We start from the raw sequence: 23,489 nt of genomic DNA, 5'->3' as shown, positions 1-23,489 counted from the left end.
ATGCCTCATAACATTTCTAACAATGATCTCTGGTTTATGGAGCCTAGAAAAATAAGGGATACTTTTAAAAAAGAAAATAATTCAATTTGAGGGATGTAGTGGTCTCGGAACTGATCTAACTGAATTCTAATCCTGACTCTGTCATACATCTGTATGATTTTTAGAAGAGTCTCTTAACTTTCCTGCTTGAAAGACATTAAAAGAACTGAGAAATTCAATCTATTCGATTCTCACATTATCTTTCTAAGATATATGTAATGATAGGATTACTCTTTTTTTTTTTTTTAATTTAATAGCCTTTTATTTACAGGTTATATGTATGGGTAACTTTACAGCATTAACAACTGCCAAACCTCTTGTTCCAATTTTTCACCTCTTACCCTCTACCCCCTCCCCCAGATGGCAGGATGACCAGTAGATGTTAAATATATTAAAATATAAATTAGATACACAATAAATACACATGAGCAAACCGTTATTTTGCTGGACAAAAAGAATCAGACTCTGAAATATTGTACAGTTAGCTTGTAAAGGAAATCAAAAATGCAGGTGGGCATAAATATAGGGATTGGGAATTCAATGTAATGGTTTTTAGTCATCTCCCAGAGTTCTTTCTCTGGGCATAGCTGGTTCAGTTCATTACTGCTCCATTGGAAATGATTTGCTTGATCTCGTTGCTGAGGATGGCCAGGTCCATACGAACTGGTCATCATATAGTATTGTTGTTGAAGTATATAATGATCTCCTGGTCCTGCTCATTTCACTCAGCATCAGTTCATGTAAGTCTCTCCAGGCCTTTCTGAAATCATCCTGCTGGTCATTTCTTACAGAACAGTAATATTCCATAATATTCATATACCACAATTTATTCAGCCATTCTCCAACTAATGGGCATCCACTCAGTTTCCTGTTTCTAGCCACTACAAAGAGGGCTGCCACAAACATTCGTGCACATACAGGTCCCTTTCCCTTCTTTATAATCTCTTTGGGATATAAGCTCAGTAGTAACACTGCTGGATCAAAGGGTATGCACAGTTTGATAACTTTTTGAGCATAGTTCCAAATTACTCTCCAGAATAGTTGGATTCGTTCACAACTCCACCAACAATGCATCAATGTCCCAGTTTTCCCGCATCCCCTCCAACAATCATCATTATTTTTTCCTGTCATCTTAGCTAATCTGACAGGTGTGTAGTGGTATCTTAGAATTGTCTTAATTTGCATTTCTCTGATTAATAATGACTTGGAGCATCTTTTCATATGACTAGAAATAGTTTCAATTTCTTCATCTAAGAATTATCTGTTCATCTGCTTTGACCATTTTTCAATTGGAGAATGGCTTGATTTTTTATAAATTAGAGTTAATTCTCTATATATTTTGGAAATGAGGCCTTTATCAGAACCTTTGACTGTAAAAATATTTTCCCAGTTTATTGCTTCCCTTCTAATCTTGTCTGCATTAGTTTTGTTTGTACAAAAACTTTTCAGTTTGGTATAGTTGAAATTTTTTATTTTGTGATCAGTAATGATCTCTAGTTCTTCTTTGGTCATAAATTGATAGGATTACTCTTAAGGTATTGCCATAAACCCACTCTACCTATATTTTAGTCTCTCACATTTGACAAAGTCTCTTGTGATATCCTTATGGACAAGATGGAGGGATGGGGGTTACATGATTGTATTGTTAGGTGAATTTAGAGCACTGGTTAAATGGCCAGACCTACATTAATAATATACTCTTAAAGGTATTTTACACATATTATATTACTTGATCTACACAAAAACGGTGAGGAAGATACTTCACAGAATCTAAATGAGGTTGAAGGAACCTGAGATATTATCTAATTCAGTGCCCTCATTTTGTAAACACAATAAAATAGCTTCAGGGAGTTTTAATGCCTGAAGGTAGTTTCATGTAGGAGGAAAGTTATGGATTTAGGGTTAAAGGACCTGAATTTAAATCTCAACCTTGTTAATACGAGTCATTTAACTTCTCTGGGACTCAGTTTTCTCATACACAAGATGAATGGATTCCTTTAGATGGCCCTTAAGGTCCCTTATGACTCTCAAACTATCATCCATGATCACACAGCTAATAAGTATTAGTGGCAGGATTTGAACCCAGATGCCACCATCCTTATTCCTCCTGGAAGAAGGTCTCTAATTAAATGATTTGAAAATCTGTCCTTGGTCCTATTTTATTCAATATTTTTGTCAGTCAGAGGGCTGCATAAAGGGAATGCTTAACAAGTTTACAGACAACACAAGGCAGGAAAGGATAAATGACACACTGGATAAATGAGATAGAATTTACAAAAAGATCTTGATGGGTTAGAGCAGCAATTTTCAAAGTGTCATTCAAGATCTTCTGGGGATCCCTAGTATTCTTTCAGTGGATCTGCAGGGTTAAAATTATTTTGTTAATAATTTTAAGACATTGTCTATTAAAATATTCCTCCCTTTCCCAACAATATCTCTGTGTGAGAATGGACTAAACCTCATGAATTTGCTGATTTGTACATTTTTCATCACCCAAGTTGTGAAGTAAAAGATTCTCAGTGATAGTAATAATAAGGAACCTTCCTTGGTAAAAATTCATAAGTTGGTAATAGAAGAATGCCCTATAATTGAGTGGAGAAGAGAATCTCAGGAACTGTTTGACCATCTACATATATTGGTGCTGTTATGAAAAAGCCATGATGTGATATGGATAAGAGAACAGAACATTCAGGAGCATGGAGTACATTGATGCCTACACAGATCAGGAAAGAAGAGAAGCATAAGATAAAATGAAGTCCTTGGTCTAGAGGACTTCTGAGATTTTATGGTTCAAATGAGTATTTACTATTTTCTTAATATTTTGTTAAGGAAAAATGCAAAAGTGCTTTAATGAGATCAAGGAATTTGTGATCTTATTGGTGATAAGAAAGCATATAAATGAAATGAAATCCTTAATGTTAGCAGATACTATATATATATATATATAAAACAGTATTTTATAAATTATATATGTTATAATAGATCTATAAAACCATAGAATTATAAGATGCTACTGCCAATATCAAAGACAGCTATTATATTGCTTTTAAGTCTGTCCTCTAGGCTTTCAGATTAACCAGTCTCACTTTTTTCAATTGATCCATGCATTGGTTGTTTTCCAATTTTCCCATCAGCTTGTCAATATCTTTTTATTTTTTTGAGACTAGGTCCCCTGACTTTACCTAGGTCTGATGCCAATTCTGATCACGAGTAAATGTTGATCTATTCCATTTTTTCAAACTGGGTTTGTTTGTATTTCCTTATTTTGCTTGGTAGCCCTCCAATTCCCAGGGCTCACCACACTGGGGATTTAGTAAGGATACCTGATCTGCTTTAGCCTCAGATTTCCTAGCTTCAGAGATTACAAGCACATGTTTATGCTTAACCTTGTCTATGTCTTTCCAAACATGATGTCACTTCAACCTAAATATAACATTTCAGGTGTTCTCTGATCAAAAAAAGTATGACAGAACTATCATCTCCTTTATTTTGGAAAGCCTGAGGTCTTGTTAGCTTTTTTGCCTGCTCCACCAAGTTGAATTCATATTGATTTGATATTGGACTAAAACCTTTTTTTACCTTTATATAATTTTTGTATGATCTTACCTCTATAATAATTCAAAACTGGATTGCCTCTAAGATAAATTAAATTCCTGGATTTCAAACTGTTCCCTTGCTACTATTTCAGTCTTATATATTACTCCCCTCTTCCCACTCTATGATCCAAACATACTAGCTTATTTAGTATTTTTTCCTTCTCTGACTCCCCTGTTAATACAGTCTTTCCCAACTATGGTTGTTTTTTAATAGACATTGTATGTGTTTATGTATTAATTTCTTGAGAGCTTGTATTTGTTTTGTTTGTATTTATAGTCCCAATCCATTTGTGAGAGAGGAAGATTGAAGTTGTAATCTTATGGAGAAGATAAAAGATTGGAATCACAGGCACATGTAGAGCAGTGTTGTCAAATATGAATAAAAGCAGGGTGACTAAACCATATATAAGAAGCCTCTTCAGCAGTATATTGACTTAGTAAAGAACACATATTGATATTCTTTATGTCCTATTGTATTTTTATTCATTTTCTTAAATGTTTAATAATTATATTTTTAATCTGGATTCCAGCTGCACTTGGATTTGTTGCTGGCTTCAATATAGTTTCATGTTTGATACCTCTCTTGCAGAGAATTGATTGACCTTGTTGAAGAAATAGGCATCTTCTTTATTGAGATTGGGGGAAAAGAAAAAAGAGTGAGGCTGATGTCAAGGATTTTGAGATGAAGATATGAGAGAATAAGGAATTCATGATGAATGCTCTTTATCCAAATAAATGAGACAAAATTCTGAAATGGAGAGGGATGTCTGGAAGAACTGAGGAAAAAAAGTTTGGAATAGCTTCTCTAGTAAAGTAAGTTAGGGAATTTTTCTGATGAGATATTAAATGAATTTGCCTTTGCCACATGACATATAGCTAAAAGGTAAATGAATATTGAGAGTAAATTGTTAAATGGGTAAGTAAATGATAGTTGTTTGGATGGATAAATAGGATAGATAAATAAATGCATAGATATAGATAGGATGCTTACCCACATGATAGATAGAGAGGACATATAATCACATACATAGATGATATATACACATACATACATATATGCATAGATAATAGTTAGATAAAACATTTATTAAACACTTACTGTGTGCTAGAGTCTATATTATGCACCTGGGATAAACATGATGAGGTAAGATAGTTCCTGTTCTCAACGAGCTGATATTCAGATAGGCAAATACAACAAAGAGAGGGGGAAAGGTGAGAAGGTGGAGGCAAACTGGGTAAGTGTTCAGTGTGATGCAGAGATGCCCAGCCTCATTTTTTTTTTTTCATTTGGAAAATGAGGGGCTTCTGACATTCCTTTCTGAATGGAGGGATCAGGTCATCTGGAATAGTTCTGAAGGTCAAGGAGGAAGATCTTGGGACTGGGCTGTGAAGAATGAGCAGGATTTTTTAAAAATGAAGAATGAGCAGGATTTGTATAAGCAGAGAAAAGAAAGGAGAATGGTAGTTTGGGATTTTAGATCAAGAAAAAAGTGAGAGGTCACTTATTAGAACTAGATAATGGAAAAGGGGCATCTAAGATTATGATGAGAGAGAGATGAAGATGTTGGTCAGACATAAATGGCAAGGTGAAGAGATGACTGGAAAGCAATTATTATTCTCAATGGTTTCTTGAGAATGATTTTCAAAATCTCAATAATGAATATATTTATTTTCAACATACCAAAGCAAGTTCAGTATAACATTATTTAAAATCAATTGCTCTGATTGTATTTTCAAAACTTTAATACTTTGATATAATTGACTTGTAGATTAAAGCTGTTTTAACAAACATACATGCAGCCTTTGTTTTTCACTGAGGCCATGAAGTTACCAAAGTAATAATCAATATCACCAAATAATTATGAAATTCCTATAGCCTACAGAACAGTATTCTTGTTTTTTACTCCCATTTTTTCTGGTGTAGTGGATAAGACGTGGTAGGTAGTGGATAATAGGAGTGTTATGCCATTGAAAAGCATAATGGTATCAATTTCTTTCTTTAGTGATGTAATAATAAACATTACAGAGGATGTTTTCATTTGGATTGGCTCAGGCTATTTTTCCTCTGGAGAACCCCCTGACACAGAGATTATTCATGTAAATTTGCTCTAGTAGTTTGGAATCTTGAGTACCCTGAGCTCCAAACCCACAGCTGCAGGACTGAATTGCATGGGGTTACGTTTCTACAACTCATTTTGACAGTGTTCCTGGTGCCAACTTTTTCAAATTTAAGCAATCACAATTTTTAGTTCAACTCAGATTGTAAATCCTTTCTGCAGAGAATATGTGTTCCACTTTTTATACTACACTGAATTCACTGTGAGCTCTTCACCAAGAGACAACCTAAAAATAAGCTCCAATAAAAAGAAGCTTCAAAAAGAAATAAGGAGAATATACACCAGTACTCTGTTTTGTTTCAATGAGCATGAAATGGAAGTCTCTAAATAGACATTTATAGAAATGCTTAATTGTCATACTTTCAAGTCTGAAGTCATGAAGGATGTTAGCAAGTAGAATCATGTCAATCTGCAAACTGAGAAATTAAGAAAGGGCAACTAAAAAAAGTACTTATTTCTTGGACTCCAGAATTGACTTGGAAGCATTTTTCTTCCTAATATCACTCTCAAACCCTGTTCTTTCTTTTTTTTAAAAAAAATTTTAGGCCAAAACGATGTTTTTATTGTAGATAATCTGAAGCTTTTTTGAACAATAGTTTATTATTCTCCAATTATATGAAAAAACAATTTTGAACATTCACTTTTTTACAAATTTGAGTTCCAAATTCTTTCTCTTCATCCTTCCCTCAACTTCTACCCTTCCTGACATTAATTATGTTATTAATATAGGTTATATATGTGTAATCATGCAAAATATATTTTCACATTACTCATGTTGTGAAAGAAGACAGATCTCCCAGCTAAATGAAAAAAATAAAGTGAAAAATAGTATGCTTCAATCTGTATTCAAACTCTGTCAGTTCTTTCTCTGAAGATGGACAGCATTTTTCATTATAAGTTATTTGGACTTGTCTGGAATCACTGTATTACTGAGAATAGCTAAGTCATTCATAGTTGATTATTATGCAGTATTGCTGTTATTGTTCTCTTAGTTCTGCTCACTTTACTTTGCATCAGTTCATTTAAATCTCTCCAGGTTTTTCTGAAAACATCCAGCTTGTCATTTCTTATAGCACAATAGCATTCCATGATGATCATATGCCATAACCTTCCAACAGCTTTTAGAAATAAGGTTTTAAAGAATTTTTTTCAAAAGAGCTTTCTCTGGCTTTCTCTGTCTCTGTCTCTGTCTCTCTCTCTTTCTCCTCCTCTCTCTTTTTCTCTTTCTGTTTCTCTTTGTCTCCATCTCTGGTTTTTTTTTTTTTCTCTCTCTCTATATAGATATCTACACATCTATACATCTATATGTTGACATACACATATTCTTGTTGCTTTGCAAGAATTCTCAAGGTTTTGTAGGAGAGAAAAAAGAAACAATTAAACAACAGTGAGAATATATAAGAACCAAACTTTGTTGGACTGACTATAAGTATAATAGTAGAAAAAACTCTCAGTAGTCAGAAATCCTGTGTTCAAATCTTGCTTCCCATACTTAATAACCTTGTGTTATTGACCAAGTCATTTAACTTCTCTAGATCCCAGTTTCATGATTTGTAAAATGATGGTCTTCAATTAGATGGCATTATGAATTCCCCTCAAATTCTAAATTTATTATTGTATGATACTGTGATTCAATTCAAAGGATGGATAGGATTTGTATAAGCATAAGGAAAGAAGGAGCACTTTCTTGGCAAGAGTCAGTCAATCAGTCAAGAAACATTTATTAAGTACCTACTATGCCAAAACAAAAGTCAAAAAGCATTTAATAAGTACCTGCCATGTTAGGGAACAATGTTAAGGGCTGGTGACAGAATGAAAAGCAAAACAGAGGTTATACTCTTGAAGAGCTTACAGTCCAATGGGGAAGATAATATGCAAATATTCACATATAAGGTAAACTATAAACAGGATAAATTAAAGGAAAAAAATCCATAGAGAGAAGGCACTAGAGTTAGGTAAGAATATATAGGAGAAGAACACTAGTCAAGGATTCAGGATACCTGAATTTTATTCCTAATTCTACCACTTCCTCACTGGATACCTCAAGTGACTCATTTTGCTTCTTTGGGACTCATGTTTCTCAACTGTAAAATGAAGAAATTTAACCAAAGGCCTTTCCAAATCAAATTTCCTAGGAATCAATCTGTGGAGCACAGTGAGTGAATTTCTTCTGCTGGTGTGGATATTGGGTTGGGAGGGAGAAATTTGGTCAGAGAGGTAACACAGGACAAGATCAATAATTACAAATTTTGAAATCTAGAAGAATTTGGATTTAGTGTTGCAGACAAAAGAAAATCTGGAAATTTTCAATTAAATAGATTATGAAATTTATATAATCTGATAGAAAGAGAATAGACTACCTTAAAAGCCTTCCTCCTAGAATGTCTTCACTTGTTGGATATGTTGCTTGTCAAGGTCAAGTTATAGTAAGTGGACATTTGATTCCTAACTTTGAGATTCTGTGGCTAGTGTAGTGTCTTGCATATAGACAGCACTTACTAAATCAATCAATAAATATTTATTAAACTTTACTATTAACATATAAATAATTAATTATATTAACATATAAATATTTAATAATGTTTATTAATATGTTTATTGATATTAATAAATTAATATATGAATATATTGATTAATATATTATTTATTAATATTTATTAAATATCCACTATGTATCAGGCACTATATATCCTAGTGAAACACTAGGATACAAAAAATAGCCAAAGATAGTCACTGAGCTTAAGATGTTTAGGCTTGGTGACAGTAGTCACACTGCTAATTTGTACCAACAGCATATAATTTCCTGTCTATGTTCCTAAGTTTATTAAAATGTCATTTCCTTTTAAAATTTTATTTATTTTTATTTATTTATTTGATTTATTTTTGTTATTAATTTTCTTAGTAGAGCTGTACAGCAGTGCTCAAATTAGAATCAGGGAACTTGGTTTCAATTTCGGTTTAAAGACTTTATGACTCTATGTCCATGGGATGCTTTCTGAGTCTTAGTTTATTAATCTGGGAAGTGGGCATATGTCTTCTTCTCCACTCTCCCTTACCAGGTTGTTCTGATCAAACATTTTGTAAACAGTAACTTATTTAAATATGAATTAATAGATTTAGAATTGGATGGAACTTCAGAACCTTCACTTTATAGATAAATTATAAATGATAAATTGGGGCAGATAATGGCACAATGAATAAAGCACTGAATTCAAATATGGCCTCAGACATTTATTGACTTTGTGACCCTGTGTAAGTCACTTAAACTTGATTTCCTAAATAAAAACAAACAAATAATAAATGACCCTTCTGATAAGTATGGACTGATCTATAGTGACTCATTTTATATTAATTTTTTCCCCTAGAAAAAGATAAAGAAATCAAGTCAAGTATTCTATAAATTGGAACAGCTATGTAACCATGTTTAAGTCACTTAGTCACTGAGCCTCATCATCACCTATAAAAATTGGAATAATAATGCTTTCTCTTACTGTATGCCTTACAAAGTTGTTTTTCAGAATGTTTTGTACAATTGAAAGTGATACAGACATAGGCATTCTTACTGATGATTACTGAGGAAGTGGTAAGGTTGATCATCTCCATCTTGTTTAGAGTGTTGGGTTCTGTAGAGTGGTGTTTTCCCTGGAGTGGTTGAATTGATAGACTACACAGGAAAGTCATTTCCTGAATTCCTCCTCTTCCTTGTTTCTGTTTACTGTTTCAGTCACAGATGACCTTATATTGATGACTTTAAACACTACTATAGATGACCTTCATTCAATTTGTTTGAATTTGCTCTAGAGTATTTTGAAACATTCCCCAGATCATTTAGTTGGGTATCCGACTCTCCTTCAATGATATTTTCTTTTCAAAAATGTGAGAGTGCTGTTATTTATATATCCATTATTCTGCCAGTTTGTTTTCTCTACTTTAAATGATCAGATGGCATTGCAGTTTGGCTTCCACCTGGAGGAGGGGAAGGTTAGTCTTTTTTGCATTCTCCAGATAAATAATTCCACAAATATTTAGTGAGTAGTAGATGTCAGGAACTATTGTGGACACAAAGAAAAATAACACAGTTCCTGTCCTCATTATAGCATAGAGTCAAAAGTCATAGCATATAGTGTTAGAAAGAATTTTTTAGCCACAAGAGTAGGTGCATGAAAGAATTATTCCCTTAACAACTTCCTCTACCAATGACTATTCATTATCTTTTCCAAGATCTTCATTGATGGGGAATATATTATCTTATTTTTTAAAATATATTTTCATTTCATCAAATATTTCCCAATTACATGTAAGATTTTTCAACATTCATTTTTTTTTTTTTTATCATTTTGAGTTCCAAATTCTTTCCCTTTCTCCTATCCCTCTCCCATCCTTGAGAAAGCAAATGATTTGATATTGATTAAACATCTGATGAAACTCCCTGAATGCAAATCTGATCTGGGCAAGTCATTTATTCCTGTTTGCCTTAATTCATCATCTGCAAAATGAGCTGGAGAAGGAAATAGAAAACTACTCTAGTAACTTTGTCAATAAATTAGATTCTGAAGAGTCAACACAATTGAAAAATAACAACAACAACTAAATATATTTGACATGCCAAACACATTTCCATATTAGTTATGTTGCAAAAGAAAACATACAAATAGAGAAAAAAATATACCTACTATATATGTGTGTATACATACACATGCAAACATATGCGCACACGCACACACACATGCTTCAGTCTGTATCCAAAATTCATTAATTATTTCTCTGGAGCATGTACAATTGTTTTGGGTCATTGTCTTGATTAGAGTACCTAAGACTTTCACAGTTGTTTGTCCTTATAATGTTGTTGTTACTATGTATAATATTCTCCTAGTTCTGCTTATTCACTTTGCATGAGTTCATATAAGTCTTTCCAGGTTTTTCTAAAAATATCCTATTTGTCATTTTCTATAGCAAAATAAAATTCCATCACAATCCACCACAACCTGTTCAGTTATTTCACTATTCATGGGCATCCCCTCAATTTCCAATTCTTTATGACCACAGATCTACAAATAAAGTCTTTTCCCCTTTTCTCTGATTTCTCAAATTTTGCCCCCATCCCATTCCATAATTTTCTTTTAATTTTGGCTGTAGTAGCTTTGTTCAAAAGCTTTTTAATTTCACATAATCAAAATTATCTATTTTATTTCCAATAAAAATCTCTATTTCTTGTTTTGTTATAAACTTTCCCTATATCCATAGAACTAACAGGCACATTTTCCCATGTTCTCCTAATTTACTTATGATATCACTCTTTATATCTAAATCATTTATGTCTTTGGATCTTATCTTGGTATATAGTATGAGATGTTTAACTATAACTAGTTTCTGTCAAATTGCTTTCTGGTTTTCCTAGCAATTTTTGTCAAATAGTGAGTTCTTAGGCCAAAATCTTGAATCTTTGGGTTTATCAAATACTACATTGTTATAGTCATTTATGAAAATCTATTATTGATCCAATACTGTATTTGTTAGCCAGTACTAGATTATTTTGATGAATGCCACCTTGTGATATAGTTTGAAAATCTGGTACTGTCTTCTAAGATAGCCCTATCGACTTTTGAACAACTCTAATTACTGAGGTATTTCCCCTTATATCCAGCTTACATCTGCTTCTCTCTTGGTCAATGCCAGAAAAAAGAGAGAGAGAGAGAGAGACAGACAGGTAGACACACACACACACAGAGCAAGAGCAAGAGAGAGAGAATTGGAATGGATATATTTATTCATATTATGTACACTTTGCTTTTCAGTTTCATAATAAACATGTAACTCTCAAAACTATTCTGCTTGGTTGTGCTTTCTTCTGTGATTTTCCAAAACATGTTTCAGGAACCTTCTTTCTTTTTTTACATCCTTTCCCTTCTCTCCCTTTCTTCCTTCCCTCCCTCTCTTTTTTCCTTCCCTTCCTCCTTTCCTCCTCCCTCCCTCCCTCTTTTCCTTCCTTCCTTCCTTCCTTCCATTTTAGTCCTTTCTCTGTCTCTGTCTTCTCTCTCTCTCTCTTTCTCTCTCTCCTTTCTACTTACCTCCCTTTCTTTCTTCCTCCCACCCTCCATCTCTCCCTGTTTTTCTCTGTGTCTCTGTCTCTTCTTCTTCTTCTTCTTCTTCTTCTTCTTCTTCTTCTTCTTCTTCTTCTTCTTCTACTACTACTACTACTACTACTACTACTACTACTACTACTACTACTACTACTTCTACTTCTTCTTCTTTCCACCATATCTTTCATCTGGAGAGTGAAATGGCAAACTATTCTAGAATCTTTCCTAAGAAAACTGGATAGTATTGGTGTATTATGATAGCCCACTGGGTCATAAAGAGTTGGACATAACTGATCATGACTCCATTCTTCCTTTCACTCTTCCTCCTCCAAATAAACAGAGAAAAAAAGAAAAAGAATGCCTTTACAACAAATATGCAAAATAAAGCAAAATAAATTCTCATATTGGCTTGTCAGAGAATATACATTTCATTTTGCAATTTGAGTCTATCACCTTTTTGTCAGAGTTGCCAATCCTTTAAAGACAAAGAGATTGAGACTCAGAGAAATGAGGTGATTTGCTCTTATCAAGTAGAAAGCACACTGTATTTGCAGGCAGAGGAACTGTGATCAAGTCTGACTTCTGTCACTTGATACCTATGGAACCTTGGGTGAGTTGGTTCTTAATAAATACCACTGATTAGCTGCACTGTTGACCAACAGTTTATCAGTTTGACTTTAGATTTACTTCAAATCTGTTGAGAGATTTCTGGGACTTAGTTTCTCCATTTGTAAAGTGAGGAGTTGGATTAGGTGGTTTCATAAGTTGCAGAGCTAGTTAGAACCAGGATCAGAATCATGCCTTCTAGTTCTCAGGACTAATTTTTTTCACTATACCATGGTTCTCCAAACACTAGAATTCTATTAATTTTTAACAGAGTCCTCATCAGGATTCATCAGGATAGACCAAGTTAGGTCTATCTACAAGATCAAACATCAACTAAGGTTAAATATGAGAAACTATAAAGGAAAGGGGAGTCCAGCTTTACATAGGGTTGTACTAGCTGACTTCCAAGCTCCCTTTTTAAACTGTGAGACCTTAAGGTCAAGACTGCAATATATCCTTGTGTAATGGGGTTATGGTACACTTACTGAAGCCATTAACTTCCTTTACTAATGCAGCCTTTCTAGATGGAAAATGCTAAGGGAGTTTGCTTTTTGGAGAATCATAATGGTGAAACTAGGTAGCACATTGGATAGGATACTTGAACTCAGAAAGATCTGAATTCAAATCTAGCTGCAGACATTTACTAGCTATGTAAACCTGGGCAAGTCACTTAATCAGTTTGCCTCAGTTTCTTCATTCTTTATATGGAGTTAGTAATAGCACTGACCTTCCAGGGTTGTGAGGATTAAATGACATAGAATTATAAAACCTTTAATACAATGTTGAGCATATAGTAGGCACTACATAAATATAATACTGATTATATGTAAGGGAAGTGCCCTAGACAAACTGTGGGGAAATCATTGATATTCCCCAGTTGGTTCTGGTCTACTAACCATGTGGTGAAGGGGAAGCATGTTGATTGACTTACAAAGGCATTCAAAAAGTATCAGTCAACTCTTCTTTTCCCTCACTTACTCTGAAGAATTTGGTGACTCCTTGATTCTCTTGACATCAATGCTACAAGGAGATGCCAGAACATATTCCTGATGGCTTTTCAGATTTACTTAGTCATGAGACACTATTCTCTTCACCTAGGACACAAAAGAACAAATGAGAAGGTCAAGGATTAAGACCTGTTCTAGGCCAAAAGAGAGGAAGAGATCCTTTCCCTTTATAGCCGGTCCCTTGCTAGACACTGTGTGTAGAGTGACCATGTGGTTAGCTGACCAGAATAAGTCACAAAATATCTACGCCTGCTGCATAGTCTCTTTGAGGCTCTGTCTTTTTCTGATTCTGTGATTGTCCTAGAAGCAAATTCCCTACTGCAATGGGGAAATTGTGTCAGCCAACGAAACTCTTGGGGTCTGGGCAAGCACTAGACTCCCAAAACACTTAGAAATTCTTTGTAACTATTGAGAACATGCAGGACAATGAGGCATATATGGAGACAGAAAATGTACATAAAACCTTTTGCAAAACGTAAACATTAAACAATTGCCAACTATTATTATTTTTATTGATATGTCTTGGTAGCCTCCTCAGTTCCCAAGGGATTAACACTATCATATTAATGAAGATGATTTTGAGATCTTAATAACTAGTCCTAAGCTCCCCTCTGAACCTTTCTCTCTCTTCTTTCAGTCTTATATCACCAATTGTCTATTGTATGATTCAAACTTGATATCAGGGAGATATCCTAAACTTATATCTATAATTGGAGGTTTCCCCTGAAAGCCTCTATTCTCCCAAACTCTTCTATTTCTATGGAAGTTACTTTTATCCTTCTAATATTCCAGTTTCAGAGTTTTGGCTTTATCTTGAATCTTCCTTATGTTATATTAACCTATCAGTAAACAATTTATTAAAAAAAAATTTCTACCTTCATAATGCTCATATTCAAATCTTCCTTTCTACTTATACAACTACCACCTTGGTTCAGGTCCTTATCTTCCACCTAGATTATTGTAGCAACCTCCTCCTTGGCCTTCCCTGAATATCTGGCCCTCTCTCATTCATTCTACAAAATGTTGCCAGAATAATTTTCCTTAAATGCAGATCTGACCATGTGACCCTTCTGCTGAACCTATCTAGTGCTGAACTATTGCCTGTAGGGTACAACATATATTTTCTCTTTAGTTGTTAAAGATCTACACAATCTGACCCAAACTATCCTTCTATCACTCAATGCCATACTTCCATGGCATTGGATACCATGCCATTCCAGGTATATTTTCCTTCCTTTTCTCCATTTCATAGGGACATCCTCTTCCTATGACTCAATGCAGGCTATCTCCTTTTACTTCCTTTTTTAATAAATGAAAAAGAATGTTTCATTAATGTATAAACCAATGCTTAACAAAAATAAAAATAGCATAAATAAATATGTTTAGCACAAAATCAATAATATTAATGTGTTGGATGAGCTTGTTTTTGATGTAGTTTCTCTTCTACTATTCATCAATTTTTCCAACTACTTAGCTTTTATTTTTTTTCTTGTATAATAGGTCCTTCCCTCTGGCCTCCATCCCTCACACTGAGCAAATAAAAAAAATCGAACCCCGTCTGTGTACACATACACCCACACTTACCCACACCCACACACGTGTACACACTGGCTGACAAAAATTCTCACATTGGTCATGTTGTAAAATGTTTGTCTCTTTCTGCATGGTCATTTCTCTGGCAGCAGTGTACTTCATCTTCATTCTTTTGGAATTGTGATTTATCATTGTGTTGGTCAGTTTTAAAGTCATTTGAAATTGTTTTTCTTTATAATGTTGACATCATATAGATTGAGCTAGTTTCTTGTGCTTAATTCTAGTTCACAAAGAAACTTTCCAGTTTTCCTCTTCATTCTTATATAGCAATAATATCTAATTCTTTGGTGGCTAGGTAGAGTGGACAGAACTCAGGCCTAGAGTCAGAAGGTCTTGAATTTTCAAATCTGATCTCAGATACTAACTGTGTGACTGAGCAAGTCACATAACCCTGTTTGTCTCAATTTCCTCATCTGTAAAATGATCTGGAGAAGGAAATAGAAAACCATTTCAATATTTGTTAAGAAAACCTCAAATGGGTTCAAAAAGAGTCTGGCATAATTGAAGTGACTCAACAGCCAACAAAAAAAATTCCATTGTTCATATACCACAATTTGCTTAGCTATTTCCTGATAGGAGGATACCTCCTTAGTTTAAAATTTTTGTCTGCCACAAAAAAGACAACTATACATTTATTTTGTAAATGTAGGTCCTTTCTTTCTTCTTTGATTTCTTTTAGGGTAAATAGTGATGCATTTTCTTCTACTTGAAGCCTCTCCTATATACTATACTCTAGTGCTAGTATCTTCTTTCCAATGCATTTATTTATATTGTGTTTAATGATTTTGTAGATACTTGTATTTATTAAATTTATATTTGTGTTTTAAATATTTTTATATATACTTGTTGTCTTCCACACTAGAATTTAGGCCTTTTTCTTAGACTGGATTGTTTAATTTTTTTGCATTTGTATCTTTAGTATCTAGCACAGTACCTGCTGTTTTTTTGTTAGCTGTTCAGCTGTGTCTAACTCTTTGTGACTTCATTATGGGGTTTTCTTGGCAAAGATATTAGAATACTCTGTTATTTTCTTCTCCAGTGGCTAAGAAAAATAGAGGTTAAGTCACTCATTCAGAATCACATACACTGCTGAATATGTGAGGTTGGATTTGAACTCAGTTCTTCCTGATTCCAGGTCCAGGGCTCTATCTACAGAGCTATCTAGCTGCCACGTGGCATGTAGTAGGTTCCTAATGAATATTTCTTGATTGATTAATGCAAAGAAAAGCTTATAAATCTTTATAAGAGCATAGTTAAGAGTTTTGCATTATCTTCCATTGTTTTCTGTTAGTATTTTTGCTTATCTGTAATGATAACTTGCCAGATGAATCCTTGTGTTGTGGATAAGTAGTAGACCTTGAAAATCAAGAAGCTTTGGTAAGTCATTCAACTTCTTTAAACATCAAATATACAGCCTGTGTGTCAGACACATAGGCTTATGGATTAAAAAAAATACATAATTGGGAAATATTTACAAAATAAATAAAAATACAATAAAACATAGATAACATTACATTTTTTTTTAAAACTAAATCAATATGTGGCCTGTAGGAATTCCTATTTTAGATTAGTAGCTCAGGCATTAGGGTCTATTACTACTGCTCTAGGTGACCCTCTGACTTCAGATTATAGATATGGTGGGGATCTGTATTGAAAAAGAGTGTTTCCGTACCTGGGAGTTCCATGTACCAATGGAATCATAAGGCCAGTCCTTTATTTACAATGATAACCTTAGATTTTAAGCACAAATGGTAGAGAACTCCAGCATATTTCATAAGGTTTTCTAAAACCTTGACCAAATTTCCCCAAATTGAAAAACCCATACAATAAAATCTTACCAGCTCTATGACCAGGGGCAAATCCCTTAACCATTCTGAACCTCAGTTTCCTCAAGTGTAAAATGGGAATATTAATAGCTAAAGCACCAACTTCATAGACTTATTGAATTGATCAATTGATATCATGTTCAGAATTAACTATGGACATCTGAAGTAAGACTCTATCAGCATCCAGAGAAAGAACTGATATTACATGTGTGTATATAAACACACACACACACATATATTTGTTTCTAATGGTAGCCATCCATAGTGGGAGTGGGGGAAAGGTAGAGAAAAATGAGGGGGAAAAAAGAAATTTACCCTATAATTTTGTTGTATATTTGACAGAAATAGCAAGTTGTGCATGATAGATTTGTAGTTCATATAAAATCATCTATTTATTGTATAATGTTATGGAAATGCTTGTTTTATCCCTTCGATATTCATTAATCTAATAAAAAGAGGAAAAAAGAAACCACATTCTTAAAGTTCTATACAAATATTAACTTATTATTTTTCTATCAATGCTTGTCCTTAAGTGAACTTGTAACTCACCATCTTTGCAATAGTGTGACTTCTTAAAGTGCTTGAAAATATATTCTGGTTTCCAACAAACCACTACCAGATTTTCAAATATTTAATGAAACTATAGTCATCAAGATTGCCATTTTTTGTCAAAAGAGTGGTGGTTCCTTTGGGCTACTCCAATCTATTTGAACATAATCAGAGCTCAGTGAGTAATTTGTTGAATGGCAGGTTCGAGATTTATTTACATATGCATACATGCATTTAATTCTTTAGTAATGATCGTTTGAAAGAAGCAAGAAAAAAAAACCCCCAACAATAAAAATTCCCCAATTCTCTGATTTTTTAAGAGTTTTTGGATCTGGAAGAGATGTTATTCATTAAAGACTTTAGAATTGAGTAAGGATTTTAGAGTTCAGCTCTCTCACTCAACAAACAGGGAAACTAATGTTCATAGAAGTAAAATCAATTGTACTACTTCATCTGGGACTTTTTCTACCATGTCATGCCTCATTATCTCTCTAGTCTTAGTTCCTTTGTCTAAAATAGTGGGAGAGGACATTTTAGGAACTCCTAGAACTCTGAATATTTGAATTTAAACATTTGAATGTATGTACCTTGAGGGTAGGAACTGTTTCATTTTAATCTTTATAGCCCCAGTTTCTAGGTCAGCTCCCAGCTAATAGCTGTGGTGCTTAATAAAGGTCCCTTGATTGCTCCTCTGATCCTGTTTTAATCACTAATCTGAACCTCTGGACAAATATTTCAGTAAATTTTAAGATTAAGCTTAAACACTGTTCCTTTAAATATACTGGTTGGTAAAGAGCTCAGTGAAAGAAACTTCTTTATCCCTGAGGGGCTGGGTTGCTTTGCCTTGAATGATAATTTACCCCCACGAATAACTGGCAAACCAATACTTTGAATCATAATTCTATCCATCTCTAGTTTCCTTCCTAAATGAAACTGCTTATGAAGCTGTTTTTTTTTTTCCAAGCTGGTAGTTTCTTTTGAGAAAGGAGAGAGAGAGAAAGAGACAGAGAGAGAGAGACAGAGAGAGAGACAGAGAGAGAGACAGAGAGACAGAGAAACTGTCTTTATGTCCTTTCTGATAGGCAAGGAGGACTTGGTGTAGCTTGGCTGGCATTCTTGGTAATTTGATAAAGCTCCTCCTCTGAACCATAACAACAATATGAGGAAAACTAATGCTATCTCTAGGGCTGGTTACAGTCCCAAGAGATTTCATAGTGAGAAATAGTTGGAAAATCATGAGGAACAAAAAAAGGGGGGTTTGCAGTTGGGACTTGGACATTAAAATTGAATTCCTCCAATCAAATAAATGGTAAAATCAGCAAGTTATTAGTCATAAATTATAAAAGCTTCCTTGTCTTTTTTTTTAAATAAAGTTGCAAGATTAATGCCTTTGAATAACTACATTGTAAATCTCCAAAGCTTGAAACTGGTACCAAACCTCTCTCTCCTTTCTCCAGCCCTGTTTCACTTTTATCGGATAAAATACATTTGGTTTCTTTTTTACTCGTGTTTTTGTGAGGAAAGTAAGATGAACATGAACTGTTATTGGCCACAGCAACATTAGAAAACCTCTTGTTGCCAGAGGAAACCACATAAAAGAGTGTGTGTCTGTGTGTGTGTCTGTGTGTGTATGTGTATGGGGGGGGGGGGGGAAGGGCAAGGGGGAGGGGAAAAGAAGGATGATGCTGGAAGCCTCTTGTACTCAGAGCTGGGATTTGTGAGTGAACCATGATGAAATCAGGCCCTTGGCAAATCAAATGAGCCTGTCAACCTCCCCAGGTGGGATTAGTTGTAGCTAATAGACTGGACTCAGAGAGCAAAGAGCCCGGCATTCAGTGTAGAGAAAAAAGAGAACAACTTACAGCAAAAAAAGGCTTTCCAAGAATTCTCTACCATGGCAAAGAGAAACGTTCTCCAGGCACACCAGGTATGGGGCAAGAAAAGGCATTTCTGTGGGAAGGAGACCCTTCCACTGCCTCCTGAAGGACAGGCTCTCAAATGAAATGCTTTCTTCTCACTTGCTTAATTAAGCAATCCTTGCAGAGTTGTGAATGTGTGAAACAGAGAATGGCATTTGATGATGTGTTTGAAAAGCTATAGAGATTGAGCTGTGATGTTCTGACCCTTAAATGCTATAGGACTTGACTTCTATCCATCTATAAGAATGTTTGACACTTTGGTCTTTTACTTCCCCAGGTAATCTCCTTATTCATTTTTGCCATCGGAATATATGCCTGTGTAGGATTTGCCACAAACCGAATTAAGAGAGCTGAAGAATGGGAGGAGGGTCCTCTCTCAGGTAAATGACTTATAATAGCATCTCTTCAAATTCTCCATCTCTTTTTGTCAGTGGTTTTCTTGGTGCAAAGTTATTTTCTTTGAAAGAAAATCTCATGCTGCAAAATACTCAGCTTTGACCTAGATTTCAGCATGAAACAGATGGGAAAAGTGACAGTTACAGGTATTTAGTTATTGCTGGGTGAAGACTAAAAAGAATAAGCAAAATTATGTCTGTAAAATTTTTGGTGATGTGATATTTAAGGATACAATGTTTTTGAATGTTATGGATGAACCAAAAGACAGCTATCGGCTGACGGTTCCTCCAAACTACCACAGCCTATGGATGGTGAGAGCAGGTGATGCTTTAAGACTGGAGGTACCTGATCTCCATAGGCTGTTATGCAGTTGTGTGCTGGCTGGTTGATTCCCTTACTCCCTCCAACTTTTCTTCTGTAAGAGTTTTCTGATGTGGAGAGAAGAAACAGTAAATGATGAATTTACAAGTGATCTCTTTTTACGAAGTTTGAGATATATGGGATTTTATGAAATCAAAATTTATTTAGAATAGAAAAAGAACTTAAATATAGAAGGGATTCAAAAGAGTTTCCAGGGATAAAGTTGTCTCCATTTTCTTTCCTGTGGCATGAGGAAGGGAGGCTATAAATGTGTCCCCTGACTTAATTACTAGAACTGAAGAGAGGGGAAAAGTTTCCTTTTACAATATGCTGGTCCACAGACAGTTTGAGAGCTGTGATAAAGGAGCTCCTTGTGTATGGTGAGGGGCTTAGCTGACCAGGTCTTAAGTAATGAGTTGGTTAATTTCCTGGAAATTGGAGCTGCTGATGGTTTTATAAATAAAAATTACATTTTAAGTAATGGGTACCCTAGGGGGCAATATTTTCTGGACTTTACCTGACATTTCAGCATGTTTTTCTCTTTTTCTGGTAATTCTATGCATAATGTACCCATGTTTCTTGACAGTTCTAACCTCTAAGACCACCACCTGTCTTGATTTGGCTGGGCTCTAAGTTTGATTATTAATCTGTTTATGGTGAATAGGATAAGGGAATACACAGACTTCTTTTACATCAACTAAGTTTCTTCTGAGTCATGCCAGAGGGTTGAAAGAATAATATTAGGTTGGGAGTGGGGGGTAGGGGTGGAGAGGGTTGAGTAGGAAAGCTGAGATCATAAAAATCGTGTGGCCAGTGAGGCAAATGGACAAAATGAATTGTCTACTGTTAGAGAGAGCAGGGGAGGGGAGAGGAGCAGAAGGTACAATGCTAGGCTAGGGGACCTTGTTTTTATTGGTAAGAAATGCTCTGTTTAGACATGTATGACTCCCATTAACACTCACAGTAGCTGTAGAGGAAAGGAAACCTTACCTTCACAAGGTTGAAGGGTTCCACAGAAGCTGCTGCAATCATATTCTAGGGTGGGTTTTTTGTTTTGTTTTGTTTTGTTTTGCTTTCATTTTCTTCAGAGGACTTTATTTATACAAGTGGTGAGATGAATTTTAGAGGAAATAAATGCAATGCTTTTATTAACTAATGTGCAAACCCAACTAGATTGGCTCATTTCAACATGACTGACCCTTGAGAAAGTGTCATGAGAAGTAGTAGTGGAAGACAAATTGGAGTAGGAGTCACAGACTCACAAATTTAGGGGATCTTAAATCTTAAGTGCAGACTCCATCATTTTACAAATGAGGAAACTGAGGCTCAGGAAGGTTAAGTGATTTGGCCAGTTAAGAACTATTTGAAGCAATATTCAAACCCAAGCCTTGTTGACCCTTAGATCAGTATTCTGTCTACTACATCATGAGAAGGAGTGGGTCTCAATCCCTACTGTATGATTTTAGACAGGTCATTGAACCATTCTACACCTTAATTTCTTCATCTTAGGAAGTTGGTTTAGACAGTATCTAAGGTCTAAAAATTTTATCTTATTCATATTGTTTTATCCTGAGTTTCTATATATCATGCCAAAAGATCCTCTATTTCTCCTTTCTTCCTCAGCCCCCATTTCTCTTTTTTGCCACAAATATTAAGACAGTATAAGGTGCCAGCTTTTGAGTTATAAAGATCTGAATTCAAGTCCTGTTTGTGACACACTGATTATGGGCTTAATTTATCAGTGCCTTATGTTAATCTCTAAGACTGTTATAGATGAATTGTTGACTCTGGACAAGTTTTCCTGGGGACACCAGTTTCCCCTAGGGAACTCAGTGGAATGGTCTCTGTCTCTTGTATTTTAAATCAATTATATGAATAGCAATGAGCATTATATTTATAAGAAATACCACTGAGGCTAGAAAGCTGGGTTTTTTAAAAGTACTTCTTAAACCTAACATCCATTGCTTAAAAGTATATACCACAAGGGTTTGAAAAGATTCTATTTCCTTTAAAATATAAGCCAGCAGTACTAATCCTTGTAAATATTTAGTTTTCAAGCAACTATTTTCCTATGTGTTACAAAGAAACAGTTAACAGAATTATGGAATTGATATTACTATTGGCCCTGTCATTTCTGGGAAAATCAACATTCAATGAGGAATTATTATGGCAGCCTTCAAGGGAGGGGCTGAAACCTATCCAGGAAAACAAAGAAACTAAGATTTTTTTTGATTTACCAATTTATTAAATTAAATTAGTTAAATTTGTTATTCTAGAGTAGGAGTCCTCAACCCTATTTATATGATGGACACAGTCTGGTGAAGCCTAAGAACACCTTTTCAGATTGATGTTATTAAATGTATAAAATAAAATACTTAGGATTACAAACCAATTATTTTGAAATAGTTATCCAAATATGTATATTTTTAGAAGTTCATGGATCCTAGATTAAGAACACTCCTCTAGCTCTTATACTAGACTCTTAAGGAGTTTAAAACATTGCTTAGCTATACACAAGAAGATAAACTAAAGATAAGTTACTTTTGAGTTCCATGCTTTCTTTTTTAGTTTTGCCTACCTTTTTGTTTTTTAAAAGCAGCTTTTTTTCTGCTTCTGCTGTTGCTACTTAAAGACAAGAGTTTATTTCTCCAGGTTTTACATCACTTTGGTAATTCAGTAAAAGGGTAGAGCTTTAGGAGACATGAAGACTCTTAGTGCCACAAGGTCTGGAAAGAGCCTTCTATAAATAATCTCTATAAATAATAATATCTGAACCACTAGCCAAGCCTTAGCATCAGAAAACATCACTGTCTGAATATTCACATTAGGCCTAGATTACTTAGGCAAAGAGGTAGATGTCCTTATTTTCCTTGGAAACCAACAGCTTCTAGGACATCACAGCAAATATGAGGATGGAGGACATTTGCCCCTTACCAACTTCAGACTGACTCAAGTGGGATGGTCCATTCAAAACTGTCCCACCTCTTCTTTAGCAAACAAGGGCAGATCCTTGCAAAAAAAAAAAAAAGTCAAAAAACAAAAAAACAAAAAAGCAAAAACAAAAAACAAAACCCAAAAAACCCTTTGCCAGTTGCTAAGAATGTTTGGCATGTGCTGTGCTCTGGCCAGAGCATTAATTTAAAGACTAGGACAGTGCAAACAAATAGTATTTATAATTAATTAACTAAATTTGTAGCAAATTTGTAGATTGGACTTATTGTTGCTTTATTGTGAACCATTGGAAGTGACAATTGAATAAGAATTTTAGAAGAAACATAGACTTTGTATGACAAAAACAATGATAAGCTGAAAATTTAGTAAATTTACAAGAGTGGTCTACTGTAAAGTGAGCAAATCTTAAGGAAAAATCATATAAGCTCAACAGAGAGCCTGTACCATAG

The 23,489-nt window shown here is 34.6% G+C and overlaps 1 protein-coding gene across 4 annotated transcripts in view; it reads left to right on the top strand.

The window, feature by feature from the left end:
• ENPP2 (ectonucleotide pyrophosphatase/phosphodiesterase 2) overlaps window positions 1-23,489 on the top strand; it is a 172,645-nt gene that overhangs the window by 30,555 nt on the left and 118,601 nt on the right. For 2 of the 4 annotated variants that reach the window (XM_012541788.3, XM_003760343.4), the window contains exons 1-2: window positions 19,118-19,340; window positions 19,610-19,712. In XM_012541788.3, coding sequence (XP_012397242.1) covers window positions 19,308-19,340; window positions 19,610-19,712 — 136 coding nt within the window. In that variant the 5' untranslated portion in view covers window positions 19,118-19,307. Of the gene's footprint in view, window positions 1-19,114; window positions 19,341-19,609; window positions 19,713-23,489 lie in introns of those variants that run through there. The other 2 variants (XM_012541789.3, XM_012541787.3) reach the window with 2 other exon arrangements.

This window comes from Sarcophilus harrisii, chromosome 1 (genome assembly GCF_902635505.1).
Source record: "Sarcophilus harrisii chromosome 1, mSarHar1.11, whole genome shotgun sequence".
Classification (NCBI taxonomy): domain Eukaryota; kingdom Metazoa; phylum Chordata; class Mammalia; order Dasyuromorphia; family Dasyuridae; genus Sarcophilus; species Sarcophilus harrisii.
Note: the sequence above shows the minus strand (reverse complement) of the source record. Positions and strands in the feature narration are given on the sequence as shown.